This window comes from Nomascus leucogenys, chromosome X (genome assembly GCF_006542625.1).
Source record: "Nomascus leucogenys isolate Asia chromosome X, Asia_NLE_v1, whole genome shotgun sequence".
NCBI classification, from domain to species: domain Eukaryota; kingdom Metazoa; phylum Chordata; class Mammalia; order Primates; family Hylobatidae; genus Nomascus; species Nomascus leucogenys.
Genome location: NC_044406.1, coordinates 44,210,822 through 44,228,968, shown reverse-complemented (window position 1 = coordinate 44,228,968; position 18,147 = coordinate 44,210,822). Strand labels below are relative to the sequence as shown.

The 18,147-nt window shown below is 48.4% G+C and overlaps 1 protein-coding gene across 1 annotated transcript; it reads left to right on the top strand.

Moving 5' to 3' along the window:
• The first annotated feature begins 2,334 nt into the window (after nt 1–2,334).
• On the top strand, nt 2,335–17,795 carry USP11 (ubiquitin specific peptidase 11). Its single transcript, XM_003271029.4, has 21 exons — nt 2,335–2,688; nt 8,510–8,619; nt 8,791–8,921; nt 9,234–9,351; nt 9,749–9,894; nt 10,033–10,094; nt 10,220–10,322; nt 10,723–10,896; nt 10,987–11,145; nt 11,529–11,753; nt 11,886–11,969; nt 12,074–12,168; nt 12,853–13,059; nt 13,959–14,011; nt 14,143–14,385; nt 14,477–14,547; nt 14,831–14,943; nt 16,534–16,683; nt 16,766–16,881; nt 17,072–17,160; nt 17,254–17,795. Exons 1-21 carry the CDS (start codon nt 2,384–2,386, stop codon nt 17,389–17,391), a joined length of 2,892 nt encoding a protein of 963 aa, XP_003271077.1. The 5' UTR covers nt 2,335–2,383; the 3' UTR covers nt 17,392–17,795.
• The last annotated feature ends 352 nt before the right edge of the window (nt 17,796–18,147 follow it).

The window sequence follows — 18,147 nt, the reverse complement described above, 5'->3', positions numbered from 1 at the left end:
TGTCCAGGAAGTAACAGAAACCATGGGTGTGGGTGAGAGAGTTTGCAAGAGGCCAGGGATCAATGACAACCTGGGATTTGCCCTTAGGTATGAGGAAAATTGAAACTTATTTTCTTTGTCCTGTGAGTTCCAGCCCCAGTCCTACCATCTTGGGCAAAGCCAAGGATTGTTTTCTAAGCAGAAGAGGTGGGGTGAGCAGGACCAGGCAAATACTGCAAGTAATGGCAACCCTAATTAAGTGGCCATTTACTAAAGCCCAGTGGTGGGGGCCCATGAACTTCTAATCACTCTACTGTGTGTGTTTGTTTTTTGAGACAGTCTCTGTCGCCCAGGCTGGAATGTGGTGGCACAATCTTGGCTCACTGCAACCTTTGCCTCTTGGGTTCAAGCAATTCTCCTGCCTCAGCCTCCCGAGTAGCTGGGATTACAGGTGTGCACCACCACGCCCAGCTAATTTTTTATTCTTAGTAAAGATGGGGTTTCACCATATTGACCAGGTTGGTCTCGAACTCCTGGCCTCAAGTGATCCACCTGCCTCAGCCTCCTAAAGTGCTGGGATTACAGGCGTGAACCACCAAGCCCGGCCTCTACTGTGTCTTTCTAAGCACTTTAGTGATGTTTCAGCTTGCAGCCTCATGATGCCATGATGACTGCCATGTCCCCAGAGATGGAAAAGCAAGCAGGGAAGACAGAACACCTTTCTTACCTGTCTGTTTTCTTTTAACGGCTGGAACTTCCACAAGCTCCTCAGCAGACTTCCTGTGCCATTTCTTGGCTAGAATCAGATGACATGGCCACTTCTGGCACCAAGGGAGGATGGGAAAAGGAGGGCCTTGCAAAGGGGGACAGGATTGCCAGGCTGGATTTAAAAGGTCTAGAATTCACCCAACTGCTCTGGGAAGTGGTAGAGTCACTGGTGTGGGCAGAGGTTGGCCTCTGGAAGGTGGGAAAAAAAAACGGTCTAGGGCTGGGAAAAGAGGTCTCTTGGATTTACCTGGCTGCTCAGATAAATGGGGAGGGGGAGTCTGCATAGGGGCAATGGGGAGAATCAATTCAGAGAATCTGACAAGATTCAACTGGGCTTAAAGAGTAGCTATCTGCCATGTGTCTGACTCAATTCAAATGCCACTTTCTTTGGGGACCCTTAAGTGGAAGGGCTGCTCCCTTTCCTCATCCAGAGCTTACACAACTGAGTTTGTGACCTCTCATCTATGCCAGGTCTGGGCTGGGGGCTGGAATCACAGTAATAAAGACACAGTCCCTGCCCCGCAGAGGTTAACTGAAAATAGGTAAATTATGAGATTGTGAGGGGGAAGGGAGGTTCGAAATTAAAGTCATCATCAGCGGGGCTGGCAGCCCCGGCAGAGGAAAGAATAGCATAGCCTAGTGCAGTGGTTCTCAACCAGAGACATTTTTCCCCCAAAGGACCTTTGGTAATGTCTGGAGACACCTGGTTGTCCTGAGGGGTACTACTTGGTATCTAGTAGGTAGAGGCCAGGGATGCTGCTACACATCCTGCAATGCCCACAACAAAGAAATGACAGTGCTGAGGTTGAGAGACCCTGGCCTAGTGCGAGGGTTCTCAAACTTTGGGTCTCGGGATTCCTTTATGTTCTTAAAAGTTTAAGACATTCAAAAGAGTTTTTGCTTATGTCATACAGCCTCTGGATTCAGAAGCCTCTGGACAATCACACTGTACACCCCTGAGAGAATGAGAGTGAAAAAGTATTGTGAAAATAGTTTTCATTTTGTGAAACCCCAAGAGGATTTTTGGACCAGTAGACAGGCTGGGACCACACGGTTGGAGAATGTTTGGCCTGGTGTTTAAGGTCACAGCTCTGGAACCAGATTTCTCAAGTTTAAACTGCAGCTCCACTACTAATTAGCTGAGGGACGTTTCTGGTACTCAGCGTCCCTTGTTACCCATGGGTGACAAGGACAGTACCTGCTGCCTGAGGCTACTATTTTAGTCCAATAAAGTAGTTAAACTGGGCGGACAGTTTAGTTATGATTGCTATGACTCCAACAAACATAGGGCCTGGGGCTAACTTGTCTTCAACACCTTGTCTAGTGAATAAATCTAGTTCAGGAAGAGAAACAAAAGCCCGCAGGCCTCGGTGGGTCTCTGGAGGTGGAAACCTCTTTTGCATTGGGTTTTGATGGCACAATGAAGGGCATTCTGATCAGGCTAACAAAAACGCTGCTCCCAGTGTAGGAGTCCTAGCCCACCTCGGGAACCTCAACCTCCACTTTCCATGCCACCTGTGCCCTAAGTCTATAGGGCGTTAGGACCTCACAAGGCACTTTTGTCTTTCTTGGTTCCCACTGAAGATTTTACCCCACCTAGCCCTTCGACGCTTCTGTGCGCGGGGCCATTTCCAATATGGCAGTAGCCCCGCGACTGTTTGGGGGGCTCTGCTTCCGTTTCCGGGACCAGAATCCGGAAGTGGCTGTTGAGGGGCGTCTTCCAATCTCGCACAGCTGCGTTGGCTGTAGAGGAGAACGGACGGCGATGGCGACGGTCGCAGCAAATCCAGCTGCTGCGGCGGCGGCTGTGGCGGCGGCAGCGGCGGTGGCTGAGGATAGAGAGCCACAGCACGAGGAGCTGCCAGGGCTGGACAGCCAGTGGCGCCAGATAGAAAACGGCGAGAGTGGGCGAGAACGTCCACTGCGGGCCGGCGAAAGCTGGTGAGGCTGGGCTGCGGTGGAGCCTCGGCAGAGGGGACGGTGGGGGCATTGACAACCCCTGGGGATTCGGCGGCCGAGGGCCGCGGGAAAGCTGCTGCGGGGTGCGGGGGCGGGGGAGTGGCCGGCGGGACAGCGGGCTAAAGGGGCGGGGAAGTGCCTTTGAATGAATCGCAACGTCTGTAAAAGGGGCGGGGCCTGTGTGGTGCAGTCTGACGCCGGAGAACAAAATGGGGTTTGTTGTGATGAGACCAGTTTCGGTCCTGGAGGTGGGGCCGGGCCTGCGTAGTGAAACTGCGTAGGAACCTGGGAAGAAGGTGGGTTCTGCGACATAAGGCGGGGGCGCGGCCTGCGCTGCGTAATGCAACTTTTGGGGGCGAGGAGCGGTCTCCGATTGCTCTGGGGCGGCTGGGAACGAGGCGAGCTTTGTGACGTCAGCAGAAGAGCGGGACGGAGCCGAACGGTCCGAGGGAGGGAGCGGGGACTCCGTGGGGGAGCGGGGAGGAGCCTGGAGCCTGGGAACGAGGTTAGGTTGGTGACGTGAGCCGAGGGGCGTGCTCTGAGGCCGAGGGACAACAGTGGAGGGGAGGTGGTGCCTATGAGGCAGAAAATGGCGCCTGCGAATAAGCAAAGTTTATGACGCGCAGTGGTTTTTGATTCTGGCGGAAGCCTTCCCGAGTCGAGAGAACGTGCAGGTGATTAGCACGGGAGGAGCCTTCCATGTTTAATTGGTTTTCTATTTTGGTAGTGTTTTGTTTTTAGAATCAAGAAAAAGTCGTTTTTTTAAAAAACGAGAATTTTGATAAATCGGCTTGTTTTACTGATTTCTTGCTAAACAGTGCTTCTTGAAATTTACTGCTTCTGGGTTCATTTTATTTCTCACCGAGTTGCATCTCGTTTTTTAATTGTGAAATACGTAAGACCTAAAAAGATTACATTTACGCAGCCCAGATTGACGGACATCCTATTAAAATAAACGGCCTACACTCTTCAAAAATGTCAGGATCATGAAAGACAAAGGCTGAAGAACTGTTCCAGATTGAAGGAATTAATGCGATTTAACGAGGCATGATAACTAAATGCAACATGTGATCCTCGATTGGATCCTGGAACAGAAAAAAAATAAATTATTTTAAAAATGAATTTTTTATCATGAGACTATTTTTGTCTCTTTTACTGTAAAAGGCAATGGAAACATCGGTGAAATTTTATTAAAGTGGGTAGATACTAGTACTACTAATTTCTTAATTGTGATCATTGTGGCTATGAAAAATAATATCCTTGTTTATAGGAAATACTGAAAAATTTAGGGATAAGAACGCATAGTGTAAGCAGTTTATTCTGAAATGCCTGAAAATTTAGCATATATAAATTTATATATGGCGAGGGGAAAGGGGAAATTGGGGAGATGTTGGTCAAAGGATACAACATTTCAGTTAGACAAGAAAAATAAGTTCAGATCTATTGTACAACTATAGTTAATAAATTCATTGTATACTTGAAAATTGCTGAGAGATTTTACATGTTCTACCACCCCCCAAAAAATTGATAAGTATGTGACGTAATGGATGTAATTGCCTTGACTTAGTCATTCCACAATGTATACATAAGTCAAAACTTCATGCTGTACACTCTAAATATATACAATTTTTGTCCATTTTAAAATAAATAAAAATACCAAAAAAATGCATGTAAAGAAACAACGATTGAGCAAATGAGTAAAATGTTAGATATGGAGAATCTGGATGAAGGACATATGGGGATTCTCTATTATTTTTGCCATTTTTCTCAATCTATTTCAAAGTTTAAAAATTAAATAATAATTACATAAAAACGTGTGAATTCACCATCCATGTTAAGATTCAGAACACTGTCTTAAGAAATCCTTCTGTGCTCCTCCCAGATGGAAATTCCCCTCCTTGCTCCATGGGAAACTTATCCTGAATTTTGAGTTAACAGTCTCTTCCTTTTCTTTAATGTTTTACCACAACTGTATGCATCTCTAAGTGGTATGTATTGTCTAAGCTTTCACTTTATACATATATGGAATACATATATAAAATTCTACTGGATGCATACTATGAGCCCTTCTCTTCGCTTCGGGTGATACATGGTATCCACATGGCATCATTGGTGATGTTAACCTTGATCACTTGGTTATGGTAGTGTTGGCCAGCTTTCTCAACTGTAAAGGTATCATTTTCTCTTTACATACGCAGTAATTATTTTTAAAACATGTATCATGTCCAGCCATTCCTCAAAATACTCTTAACAGCTTCCCATCTCTTGCAGCATAGATGCTAAAATCCTTACAATGAATTGCAAGCCTTTATGAAGCTGGTCTCCTGCTTGCATTCTGATGGCTTCCCATATCTCTCCTCTGATTACGCACTCCCTCCCTGTCTCCATCCAGGCCGGCCATATTGGACTCTTGCTGTTCCTCAAACACATCTAACCTTAAGGCTTTTTCGAGTGAGGTTTACTCACTACAGAGTTCTTTAATAACCACACCAGTGAAATGTGTATCTCTGTTACTGGGGAGATGAGTTGAGATTTCCCAAATCGGGAATACAAACCCAAGCCGTGTTTTTCTGCCATTACGTCACACCTTTCCAGCAAGAAAAAGCCTCATTTCATCCTGAGAATAAACAAAATAACCACAGTGTTTTATAACCCATTTGAAGATGTTCAAAAGGGCCTTGAGGCTTTGGTCCTTGCCTCTTCCTACCTTTGTAGCCTTGTGATTGTGTCACTGGTAGAAAGGACATGACACCCTGTCATCCTTGATAATACCCTTTAAAATTACCCCACCAGTACTGGGTTTTCTTTTGGGATGATGAAATATTTTGGAACTAGGGAGAGGTTATGGTTGGTTGTACAACATTGTGAATGTTCTAAATGCCACTGAATTGTTCACTTTAAGATGGTTAATGTTATGTGAATTTCACCTCATTAAAAAAATTACCACACCAGCGTTGGTTCAGTATTGAAGCCGGTTTGTCTCTGCTGTCATGGATATTATCAAGAAGCATTTTTGCTAAACTCCACTTTGTTAATGCTTCTCTATTTAGTAAGAGCAAAGCATCTCAAGGTTCTTTATTGCTGTCCATTTTCCATTTTACAGGGGTTTGCTGAAGTGGCCAGGATATGTGTGTTTATAAAGCATTTTGAAGTAATGGACTAACCCCAAATCATGTATCTTGTATCAGTATTAATATTTGCACCTTCTGTCTTTTGTCAGCTGGCAGATTTGGGTGAGGGTAGTTAATTAATTTGGTCATCACAACTGATTTAATTTCTGGGAGAAGCTTATATTTTAAGACAAATTTAAATCTGTAATAATATAGCCTCCTTGGAAATTTTCACTTTTTCCTTTTGTGAGATGAACCATCTTCAAACACAAATCAGACACAAGAGAAAACTAGAAGACAGAAAATGAAGAATTGTTTAGTAACTTTTTTCCATAAGCACATATTTCATATCATTTCAACAAATTTGAGGAAGCACGAAAAAACCTAAGTGACTTTAGCAAGATCAGTTGTACCTGTATATACTGGCAGCAAGAAACCAGAAAATTAAATTTTATGATACCATTTATGATAGCATCCAAAAAATTGAATACCCAGCTGTAAATATAATAATTTGGGTGTTATTAATACAGACCATGGCACCTTTGTTGTGACTGCCACCTGGCCTGACAGAGATTGTGAGACATCCTGATTTCAGAGATGTTACAATGATTTTTTTAAAGTGTCTTTGACTTGAAGCAATATGGTAATAATATTCTGTGAAAAATTATGTAAAACGTCAGTCCTCTATGAAATCTATAGAAATTCAGCCTGTAACCGGGTCTGGAAGTTTTGCTTACCACTCTACAGCGTGATTTTAATGTTATTTTTTGTTCAAAATCTGCTTTCAAAAAAGTTGAGCAGTGCCTACCTTTGCATTGGAAGGTACTGTTAACTCTAGCTTTACTGAACAAATTAACTTCATAGACTGGCTATGGAGGCAGGTAAAGCCACAAAGGGTGGATGGTGGTGTGTGTGGTGCAGGGTTGGGTCTGAGCATTGAGCCACCGGCACAGAGGGGTTTGTTTCCCTGGTGTGAGTGATATGGCAGGGTCTGTGGGGGTCAGTGCAGCAAAAAAACAAAACCAACAAAAAACCCACAGAAATGTTTGCCTATCTAGGTGACTTGTGACTATTCCAAGATTTGTCTGTCCCTCTATCCTCCCACCTCTCTGATCCTTTCATGAACAAGGGAAAGTTGACATTTTAAAGAATCACATTGATGAGGTTAAATTGGGAGAATCGCTTGAACCCGGGAGGCAGAGGTCGCAGTGAGCTGAGATTGTGCCACTGCACTCCAGCCTGGGAGACAGAGCAAGACTCTGTCTCAAAAAATGATAATAATGAGGTTAAATTGCTTGAAAACCAACCAATATAATGTTTTGTGTATTTCATCAAATTTGGTTATTTTTTAAAAAGCATTTATTTGAGGCTGCTCAATATTTGGGATAGCCTTTTATGTGTCAGAAATGCCACAGCAGAACAGGTGTGTGTGTATGTGTGTGTGTGTGTGTGTGTGTGTTTAGGCAGGAGGAGGAGGTTTAGGTCTGTGAGCTTTTATGTCCAAGTCCTGAAGTCCAAGCTGTCAGAACAATGACAGCTAAAATTCATTTAGTATTTATTATATGTCAAGTATTGTCCAAACTTCAGGATTTCTCACAAAGGCAGATTTCAATATAGTTCTAAATGGTTATCCTTGTACATGTAAGTTTCACTTTTAAAAGAGAGCTAATTGAACTGTATACTGAAAAATGGTTGATGGTAAGTTTTATGTTACGTGTTTTTTTCACAGTTTTTAAGAGAACCATAAGCTCAGAAATTTACTATAAAGCCAAAGTAAATTCTAAATTAAAAAATGATGAACAATAGCAATATGCAGTTCTTCTTTTTTTTTTTTTTGAGACGGAGTCTCACTCTGTCGCACAGGCTGGAGTGCAGTGGTGCAAGCTCGGCTCACTGCAACCTCTGCCTCCAGGGTTCAAGTGATTCTCATACCTCTGCCTCCCAAGTAGCTGGGATTACAGGCACGTGCCACCACACCTGGCTAATTTGTTGTATTTTTAGTAGAGACGGTTTCAGCATGTCGGCAAGGCTGGTCTTGAACTCCTGACCTCAGGTGATCCACCCGCCTCGACCTCCCAAAGTGCTGGGATTACTGGCGTGAGCCACTGTGCCCGGTCTTTTTTTTTTTTTTTTCCAGTATGCAGTTTTTGAAGGAAAACCTTATGATTCTTTTTTAGCATTTTAAATTCTTTGCTCCTTGTAAAAGCAGATTTTTCATCATTTATCAAATCCAGTTCTTAGCTGAAGAATTATGCTTCCATTGATGTATCCTTTAGAAACAAACACATAATGAATGGCTAAAGCCTTATAAAATTAGCTGCAGATGGCAGATATCTTGAGCCTAACTTAACTGGGTTATCCCACGGACTAATTCAAATGAATTATCTTTTATTCTATAATAAAACCTCATGTTTCCTAGCACTGTAAGTATGGATTTTTTGTTGGTTTGTTTGCCATTGTTGAGCACATTTTCTGTTTTTAATCAGATTTCTTTTTTAATACTAAGAAGTTATCTAACATACAAATCTGAGTTTTGCTGAATAAATTTTGCTTCTAATTTATTTTTATATGATGCTGGAACTTTTCATCTTAAATTATAATGTGTCAATACTTTCAGTCTGATGGGCATGGGAAGTTGTATAGCTAATCCTCAGCTACCCATGTAACACCCTTGTTACCTGTCTGGGCCCCAGGTTCCTTGTGGAGAAGCACTGGTATAAGCAGTGGGAGGCATACGTGCAGGGAGGGGACCAGGACTCCAGCACCTTCCCTGGCTGCATCAACAATGCCACACTCTTTCAAGGTACAAGGCCTCTGCCTCCTCCTCACCCTAGCCCTGGAGTTCTTGTCCTTTCCGTCCCTACAGATGATCATAAGCCCATTCCGTGTGCTACGTCACTGGTGGGGTGGCCAGAGTTATTCGTCAGTTTCCTTTGCTGATTCTTCCTCTGCTACCTCCACCCCCGCCCCACAGATGAGATAAACTGGCGCCTCAAGGAGGGACTGGTGGAAGGCGAGGATTATGTGCTGCTCCCAGCAGCTGCTTGGCATTACCTGGTCAGCTGGTATGGTCTAGAGCATGGCCAGCCACCCATTGAACGCAAGGTATAGTGGATGGGGAGGATGCATGGCAGGGAGTGTGTAGTAAGAAAGCCTTGTAGGCCCAGCATGGGTCCAGATCCATGTATGCTGGGTAGGTACACATATGTCTGCTCTCTTCCCCCTCCTAGCTCATCATACAGGTATCTTTGTGTGTCTGCAGTGTGTGTTCCCCTGTGTGGCTCCTTTTACAGACCATTGTATATGTGTGTTTGTATGCTATGTGTGTAAGGCAGAGTGTGTGCTCCTCTCATCTTAGAGGTCATAGCGCCGTGTCTGTGTGGGTACACCTGTGTCTGCACCCCTCTACCCTTACAGGTCATAGAGCTGCCCAACATCCAGAAGGTCGAAGTGTACCCAGTAGAACTGCTGCTTGTCCGGCACAATGATTTGGGCAAATCTCACACTGTTCAGTTCAGCCATACCGATTCTATTGGTGAGTCTGAGGGTCATGCAGTGGGTTGGTGTTCCTAGCTACTAGTCCCAACTCAGTGACTTGAGGATGCATAGGGTTAAGCTGTAGCTGACTGAGAAGGCACTGGTCAGACTTTGGAAGACCCAGAAGGCATTGGCTAAGTTGGGTGGAGGCACTGAGGCGGTCTACTAGAGCCCTGAGGGTATGTGAGCTACATTCCAGTGGCTTACATGGTGTGGCAGAGGATATTTGCTGGAGATCTGCAGTCTGGAGTGTGGGCCAGTCATTTGGAGATTGATTGAGGACACAGGTATTGGCCAAGCATGTGAGGTCCGTAGGGATGAGTCAGGTGTGCCCAGATGGATCGATCATTTTGGGTCTCACAAAGATCTTGAATGTACTCCATCACCCCGCACAGGCCTAGTATTGCGCACAGCTCGGGAGCGGTTTCTGGTGGAGCCCCAGGAAGACACGCGGCTTTGGGCCAAGAACTCAGAAGGCTCTTTGGATAGGTTGTATGACACACACATCACGGTTCTCGACGCGGCCCTTGAGACTGGGCAGGTAAGGGTGGGGAGGGCTTTTCTGTTCAGGTGGGGCAGATAGACTCACCTGGCAGTACTCAGGTTGGGGGAAATGAAGGCTAGGTACCCATAATGTCCTCCATTAATACCTTTCCTTCTTTCTCTTTCTCCAACCCAGTTGATCATCATGGAGACCCGCAAGAAAGATGGCACTTGGCCCAGCGCACAGCTGCATGTCATGTGAGCCCTTGGGGTATCTGGTCCAGAGCAGGGGCGTCCCACAGTAGGCAAAATGATTTAGCCCATGAGCACATTGCACCCCCATGCAGCAGGCCCTCAGCTGACAGTTTCTCATCTAACCCCAGGAACAACAACATGTCGGAAGAAGATGAGGACTTCAAGGGCCAGCCAGGCATCTGTGGCCTCACCAATCTGGGCAACACGTGCTTCATGAACTCGGCCCTGCAGGTTGGGCCATTATAGTTGTGTCTGGCACAGCCATGGGGTTGGGCTTCAAGAGCTGAGGATTAGGGACAGAGCTGGGGTCCTGAGGGGACTACAGGGCAAGGGATCAGGATGAAAGCTAAGGCCCCACAAGTCTGAAGTGACACACCCATGTTCATTCCTGAACTATCAGCCTCTTCTCTCAGCTTGCCCTTGTTTTCCCTCTTCTCTTCCCTGTTCCCACGTTCTTCCTTCTCGTGAAATCCTAATGCCTTCTCTCCCCTACTCTCCTGCTCCTCTCTCTCCTCCGTTCCCCTTCTCTCTCATTTTCCTCTCTCTTTCCTCCTGGCTTCTTTTTCTATATCCTTACTTTGAACCTTCTGTCTCCCCTCTGCCTCATTCACCTGGTCTCTGGCCTCTGCAGTGCCTCAGCAATGTGCCACAGCTCACCGAGTACTTCCTCAACAACTGCTACCTGGAGGAGCTCAACTTCCGCAACCCACTGGGCATGAAGGGTGAGATCGCAGAGGCCTATGCAGACCTGGTGAAGCAGGCGTGGTCTGGCCACCACCGCTCCATCGTGCCACATGTGTTCAAGGTGTGACTCAACCCTGGGCACCCCCGACCCCCTACGTCTCTTGGCTCTCCTAACTCCCTCTCACTCTGATAATCCTGCCCATCTTCTTAGAATAAGGTCGGCCATTTTGCATCCCAATTTCTGGGCTACCAGCAGCATGACTCTCAGGAGCTGCTGTCATTCCTCCTGGACGGGCTGCATGAGGACCTTAATCGGGTGAAGAAGAAGGAGTATGTGGAGCTGTGCGATGCTGCTGGGCGGCCGGATCAGGTAGGCTGTCCCCGCATTCGCAGTCCCATTAACATCACCAAGGCCTCTGCCTCGGGGAGTTTCTGGCCTCCCTGGGATATCTAACACGCCACCATTTTCTGTTAAGTTCCTCTACCCTGACCTCAACTCCAGCCTTACTCCTAACCTTAGTTCCAATACCATATCTGCCCCCACACTCAACCCAGAGTAAACCCCAACCCAGTCTCCTGCCCTAAATGACCCCCAGTCTTGACCGTGAACATAGTCTCCATGTATCCCTAGCTGGAGCTCTGTCTCTGGACTTTAGCAGTGGCCTTCTGCTTCACCCCATTTGAATGCACCCCAAGCCATGGTTTCCTCCTACCCTGGGCAAGCCCCACCACCCACCATGACACTATCAACAGGAGGTGGCACAGGAGGCATGGCAAAACCACAAACGGCGGAACGATTCTGTGATCGTGGACACTTTCCACGGCCTCTTCAAGTCCACGCTGGTGTGCCCCGATTGTGGAAATGTATCTGTGACCTTCGACCCCTTCTGCTACCTCAGTGTTCCACTGCCTATCAGCCACAAGAGGGTCTTGGAGGTCTTCTTTATCCCCATGGATCCGCGCCGCAAGCCAGAGCAGGTGTGGGGCAGTGGGGGCCTGGGGACATGATGAGGGACACATAGAGTTTGATTAGCTGCCATAGCTCAAGGCTTCCTGCATTAACTCACCACAAGCCCTTTTGGTCTTTTGTGGATACCGTTTTTCCCTTAGCACCGGCTCGTGGTCCCCAAGAAAGGCAAGATCTCGGATCTATGTGTGGCTCTGTCCAAACACACGGGCATCTCGCCAGAGAGGGTGAGACTGCAGAAGGAGGCTGGATGGGATTCCAGGGCAAGGAGGCAGAAGGGCCTGGGGAGGCCATGCAGACTAACAGTCCCCTCTCCGTATCCCATTCCTAGATGATGGTGGCTGATGTCTTCAGTCACCGCTTCTATAAGCTCTATCAGCTGGAGGAGCCTCTGAGCAGCATCTTGGACCGTGATGATATCTTTGTGTGAGTGGGGATGACGCGGAGGTGGCGGTTCCTCAGGAACTTGGTCCACTTCCTTTTGTATGGTTCTGCCTTAACCACCTTCTCTCTTCCCTGCTCTGCCTCGTTCACTGGGCATCTGCCCTGCGCAGAGCTTCAGCCATGTGCCTCGGGAGGCTGTGGCAGGAGAATCACTTGAACCCGAGAGGTTCAAGTGAGCCAAGATCATGCCACTGCACTCCAGTCTGGGCGACAGGGCAAAACTCCATCTCAAAAATAAATAAAGCCGGGCGCAGTGGCTCACGCCTGTAATCCCAGCACTTTGGGAGGCTGAAGCGGGTGGATCACGAGGTCAGGAGATCGAGACCATCCTGGCTAACACGGTGAAACCCCATCTCTACTAAAAATACAAAAAATTAGCCAGGCGTGGTGGCAGGCGCCTGTAGTCCCAGCTACTCGGGAGGCTGAGGCAGGAGAATAGCAAGAACCTAGGAGGCGGAGCTTGCAGTGAGCCAAGATCGCACCACTGCACTGCAGCCTGGGCAACAGAGTGAGATTCTGTCTCAAAAATAAATAAATAAATAAATAAATAAATAAATAAATAAAATGCCTTCAGGCTGTGAGGATGAGTGGGTGGGGCAGCCAGGGCAGAGTCAGGGACTCTCTGGGGGCCCTGATCAGGTGTGCCTGCTGTCCACCCCCCCACAGCTATGAGGTATCAGGTCGCATTGAGGCCATCGAGGGCTCAAGAGAGGACATCGTGGTTCCTGTCTACCTGCGGGAGCGCACCCCTGCCCGTGACTACAACAACTCCTACTATGGCCTGATGCTTTTTGGGCACCCCCTCCTGGTATCAGTGCCCCGGGACCGCTTCACCTGGGAGGGCCTGTATAACGTCCTGATGTACCGGCTCTCGTAAGTGTCCTCTTTCCCGAGGGTAGGGGGCGGAGGGGTCTGAACTCCAACTTGGGTGTTTAGCTGCTTATTTGACACCTCCCCTGTAACAAACAAAAGACAGTCCAAACTTAACATGGCCATAGAAGAACCTGTAGGTTTTTTCTTTCTCTAGACCTCTGGCTTTGCTACTGCCTCTCTTGGGTGCTGGGGATACAGAGGTGAACAAGATGCACAAAACACAGACAACTTCATGTTGTCTTCAGTTGTCTCTCCTGGAGACCGTTGTCCCTCCTTGGAGAGTCTTGGTTTTTTGTCTTTTTGCTGACAAACTTTCATTTTGCCTAAAATCTAGAGTCTTTTACTGTGGCACACAAAGCATTGTGTTATCAGAATTCTCCCCCCTCATCTTGCACTCAGAAGTCACTCCTCAGAGGCTTTCTCTGATGGGAAGTTACAGCCGGCATGTGTCTGTCTGGCAGTGGCTTATTAGACTAAAAGTCCATGCTCCACACTCTTTTTTTTTTTTTTTTTTTTTTGAGACGGAGTCTTGCTCTGTTGCCCAAGCTGGAGTGCAGTGGCGTGATCTTGGCTCACTGCAACTTCCATCCCCCGGATTCAAGCAATTCTCCTGCCTCAGCCTCCCAAATAGCTGCAATTACAGCCGTGTGCCACCACGCCCAGCTAATCACACTCCACACCTCTGACTGGGACACAAGTTCCTTCGCTCTCAGGCCACTGCTGACAGCCTTGGCCTCTTCATGCATTTACGTGTCACCCCCTCAGCCCTCTCACACCTGATTCAGAACGGTTTACATGTGGGTCTACCAATGGCTTCCCATTATCTTAAGTAAAATCCCGGGCTCTATCCCCACTGTCCTTGTACCCCTGCCTTGGGAGTCTCCTCTGCTCTGTCGCAGACGCTACGTGACCAAACCCAACTCAGATGATGAGGACGATGGGGATGAGAAAGGTGAGGGGGCTAACAGTCAGTGGGCGGGGGCTCTGGGTTAGGTCTGACCCACATAGGGTTCGTCTAGGTGTGCATTGCAGCTTAGCACTTGAGGCTCACACCTTCCCATCTCTGACATCCTCCTGTCCTAGAAGATGACGAGGAGGATAAAGACGACGTCCCTGGGCCCTCAACTGGGGGCAGCCTCCGAGACCCTGAGCCAGAGCAGGCTGGGCCCAGCTCTGGAGTCACGAACAGGTGCCCGTTCCTCCTGGACAATTGCCTTGGCACATCTCAGTGGCCCCCAAGGCGACGACGCAAGCAGCTGTTCACCCTGCAGACGGTGAACTCCAATGGGACCAGCGACCGTACAACCTCCCCTGAAGAAGTCCATGGTATCTCCTTTGGCTATCAGCGAGGGCTGGGGAGGCTGGAGGGGAGATTTCCTGGCAGCAGGATCCATGACCACCTCTCCCTCACCCCCAGCCCAGCCGTACATTGCTATCGACTGGGAGCCAGAGATGAAGAAGCGTTACTATGACGAGGTAGAGGCTGAGGTAAATGAGATCCCAGGGATGGGGGGTACTTTCAGCTCTTGCCCCTCAACTCTTCATACATCCTCCCCATAACTCCTCCAGCTGGGAACAGAGCCAAGAGATCCAGGTCGAGCCTGGCCTTGGGGCCTGAACACCTACTGAGAGCTCCAGGGCCTGAGGTTCCTAGCTTCAAAGTCGGTGCTCTGACCCACTCGTTGTGTGTCTCCCCCGCCGGGCCCCCACTCCCCACTTCTCCACCTGTCCTCACACCCTGCCATCTGGCCGTCTGTTCACCCAATCCTAGGGCTACGTGAAGCATGACTGCGTTGGGTACGTGATGAAGAAGGCTCCCGTGCGGCTGCAGGAGTGCATTGAGCTCTTCACCACTGTGGAGACCCTGGAGAAGGAAAACCCTTGGTGAGGGGCCAGAGCGGGGCCTGTGTGTGGGGGTTTCATAGGATGGCACTACTATATTTAGCTTTTTTTTTTTTTTTTTTTGAGACAGAGTTTGGCTCTGTCACCCAGGCTGAAGTGCAGTGGCACAATCTCGGCTCACTGCAACCTCTGCCTCCCAGGATCAAGCAGTTCTCCTGCCTAAGTCTGCTGAGTAGCTGGGATTATAGGCACCCATTACCATGCCTGGCTAATTTTTATATTTTCAGTAGAAACAGGTTTTGCCACGTTGGCCAGGCTGGTTCTCGAACTCCTGACTAAAGGTGATCCACCCGCCTTGGCCTTCCAAAGTGCTGGGATTACAGGCGTGAGCCACCGCACCTGGCCTATATTTAGCTCTTTAAGTATACCTCCCTCCTCCCTCCGCCACGCTCAAACCCTTCTTGCCACCCTGGCCACCAATCCCCTGAGCAGACTCCTACCCCAGAGCCTTGGCCTGTGCTGTTCCTTCTCCAGGAATGTTGTTCCCAATGATCTACAGGACTTCACTCCTTACGATGCTCAGGTCTCCGATCAAATGCGACCTCATCAGAGAGACCTCCTCTGACTACCCTGTTAAAAATCACCCTTCCCCACCATTCCTCTCCATCCCCTCTCTGCTCTTTTCTTCCTAGCCAAGCATTACTTTTTAGATCAGCGATGCCACTTGATGTGATGTCCTCTCTCCGCTTTTGTGTTGTCATCTTCGTTAGAGTCAACTCCTTGAGGTTCTGAAGACTTAAGTTCACTGTGTGTTGCTTCTACCTGTTTATAATAGTGTTGAGTGTTCGGTTGATGCTCAGTAGACACTTGCAGAATAAACAAAAAGAGAACCAAAACCACACTCCCTAGTCTCAGAAATAAGAGCAGCATGTCCGTGGAGCAGAAATGGAACAGAAATACAAAATAGTTCCAAAGGGTTAAACAAGCAATCAAATACTGGTGAATGAACGAATGACTAAAATACGAAGAGAGGAAACTAGAAGGATAGAGGTGGGCTCTAAAATAAGACTAGCATCTCATGGAACAGAAATCAAACAAAAATCAAAAAATAGTATGAGTGCATATACAAAAGATAGTAAGCACTTGACGAGTGAGTGAAAGGATTTTAACAGGAACAGAGCAAACTAGAATACTAGACGGGCTAATAGTAAGAGCAGTGTCTCTGAGCCAGACATGGCATATGAGAGGCAGTACAAAGAGCACACAGTAGGTGCTCAGAAAAAGTCTGTTTTGGATGGGCATGGTGGCTCATGTCTGTCATCCCAGCACTTTGGGAGTCTGAGACGGGTGGATCACTTGAGGTCGGGAATTCAAGGCCAGCCTGGCCAACATAGTGAAACCCTGTCTCTACTAAAAATACACAAATTAGCCGGGCATGGTGGTGCATGCCTGTAATTCCAGCTACTCGGGAGGCTGAGGCAGGAGAATCGCTTGAACCCAGGAGGTGGAGACTGCAGTGATCCGAGATCGTGCCACTGTACTCCAGCCTGGGCAACAGAGCGAGTCTCTGTCTCAAAAAAAAATAAGAAGAAGAAGAAAAAGTCCGTTTGCTGACTCGGGCTCTGTCTGTAGGTACTGCCCCTCCTGCAAGCAGCACCAGCTGGCAACCAAGAAGCTGGACCTGTGGATGCTGCCGGAGATTCTCATCATCCACCTGAAACGCTTTTCCTACACCAAGTTCTCCCGAGAGAAGCTGGACACCCTCGTGGAGTTTCCTATCCGGTCAGGGGCCAGGGAGAGGATGGCTGGGGGAAGGCAGGGAAAGGAGGGGGTGTACCAGTATTAACCCTCTCCCCACCCACAGGGACCTGGACTTCTCTGAGTTTGTCATCCAGCCACAGAATGAGTCGAATCCGGAGCTGTACAAATATGACCTCATCGCGGTTTCCAACCATTATGGGGGCATGCGTGATGGACACTGTATGTGCCAGGCTGTGGGTGGGGCCTGCCCTGGGCGTTCCGGGCAGGGGGGTGATCAGGACCTTCCCAGTGAGTGACTAGGGATGTGAGCTAGTGGTGAGGTTATTGTGGTGGGAGGAGTGACAGAGTGAATCTGGACACTTCTGAGAGGCAGGAAGGGTAGGCGAGGATAACTGTCCCTCCCTTTCAGACACAACATTTGCCTGCAACAAGGACAGCGGCCAGTGGCACTACTTTGATGACAACAGCGTCTCCCCTGTGAATGAGAATCAGATCGAGGTGTGACTTCCATCCTCCCTCCTCCCCTTCTTCCCTTCTGACTCCACCTCCCCACCCCCACAATCCACACTGACTCCTGTCCTCTCCCCACAGTCCAAGGCAGCCTATGTCCTCTTCTACCAACGCCAGGACGTGGCGCGACGCCTGCTGTCCCCGGCCTGCTCATCTGGCGCCCCAGCCTCCCCTGCCTGCAGCTCCCCACCCAGCTCTGAGTTCATGGATGTTAATTGAGAGCCCTGGGTCCTGCCACAGAAAAAAAAAAAAAAAAGCCCTCTCTGCAATCTCGCTTCTCGTGTCCGCCCCTCTTCTCTTATTCGTGTTAGGTGCCCCCGCCAGGCATTGCAGACTTAGTCGTGGCTACTGTTCTCCTGTGCCGCTGCATCGCTCTCTCCCGGGAAAGAACAGGTCGTGTCTCCTCCTAGCAGTGCGCGCCCCGCCTGTGTTTGCCCTTCCAGCAGTGACCCTCCCTTCTAGTCTTTATTTATGGTCGTGCCCTTCCCTCTTCTCAGCCCGGAGTGTTCTGCGTGGGTGGTGATGGGGGTTCACCTGAACACAGAGTGTATTTTCTTATTGAGGCCCTGTACCTTCTGCTGTGTGTGTGTGTATATATAAAGTGCCAGTCTGCTCCCCGCTCAGCAGTGTGGTTTTTTCCTCTGTGGACTTAACTAAGCACAGTTTTATGCCTGTGTTCTGTGTTCTTATCAAAGGCCAGATGTGTGATAGGTGCAGCTCTGAGTGGTTAGTGAGCACCAGCTGTGGGCTGGGTGCTGCTGTTCTAAGTGCTTTGAAAGCACCCTCTGTGTGCCAGGCACGATTCCAAGCACCAATGGCATGCCCAGTTTTTTCCAAAACATTTTCCAAATATTGATACGTAATCCTCACAACAATCTCATGCAAGAGTTGTCATCTCCAGTTTCAGATGGGGATACTGAGGTACAGAGGTCACAGAATTGCTCAGGGCCTGTCAGGAGGTCAGTATACCTCATG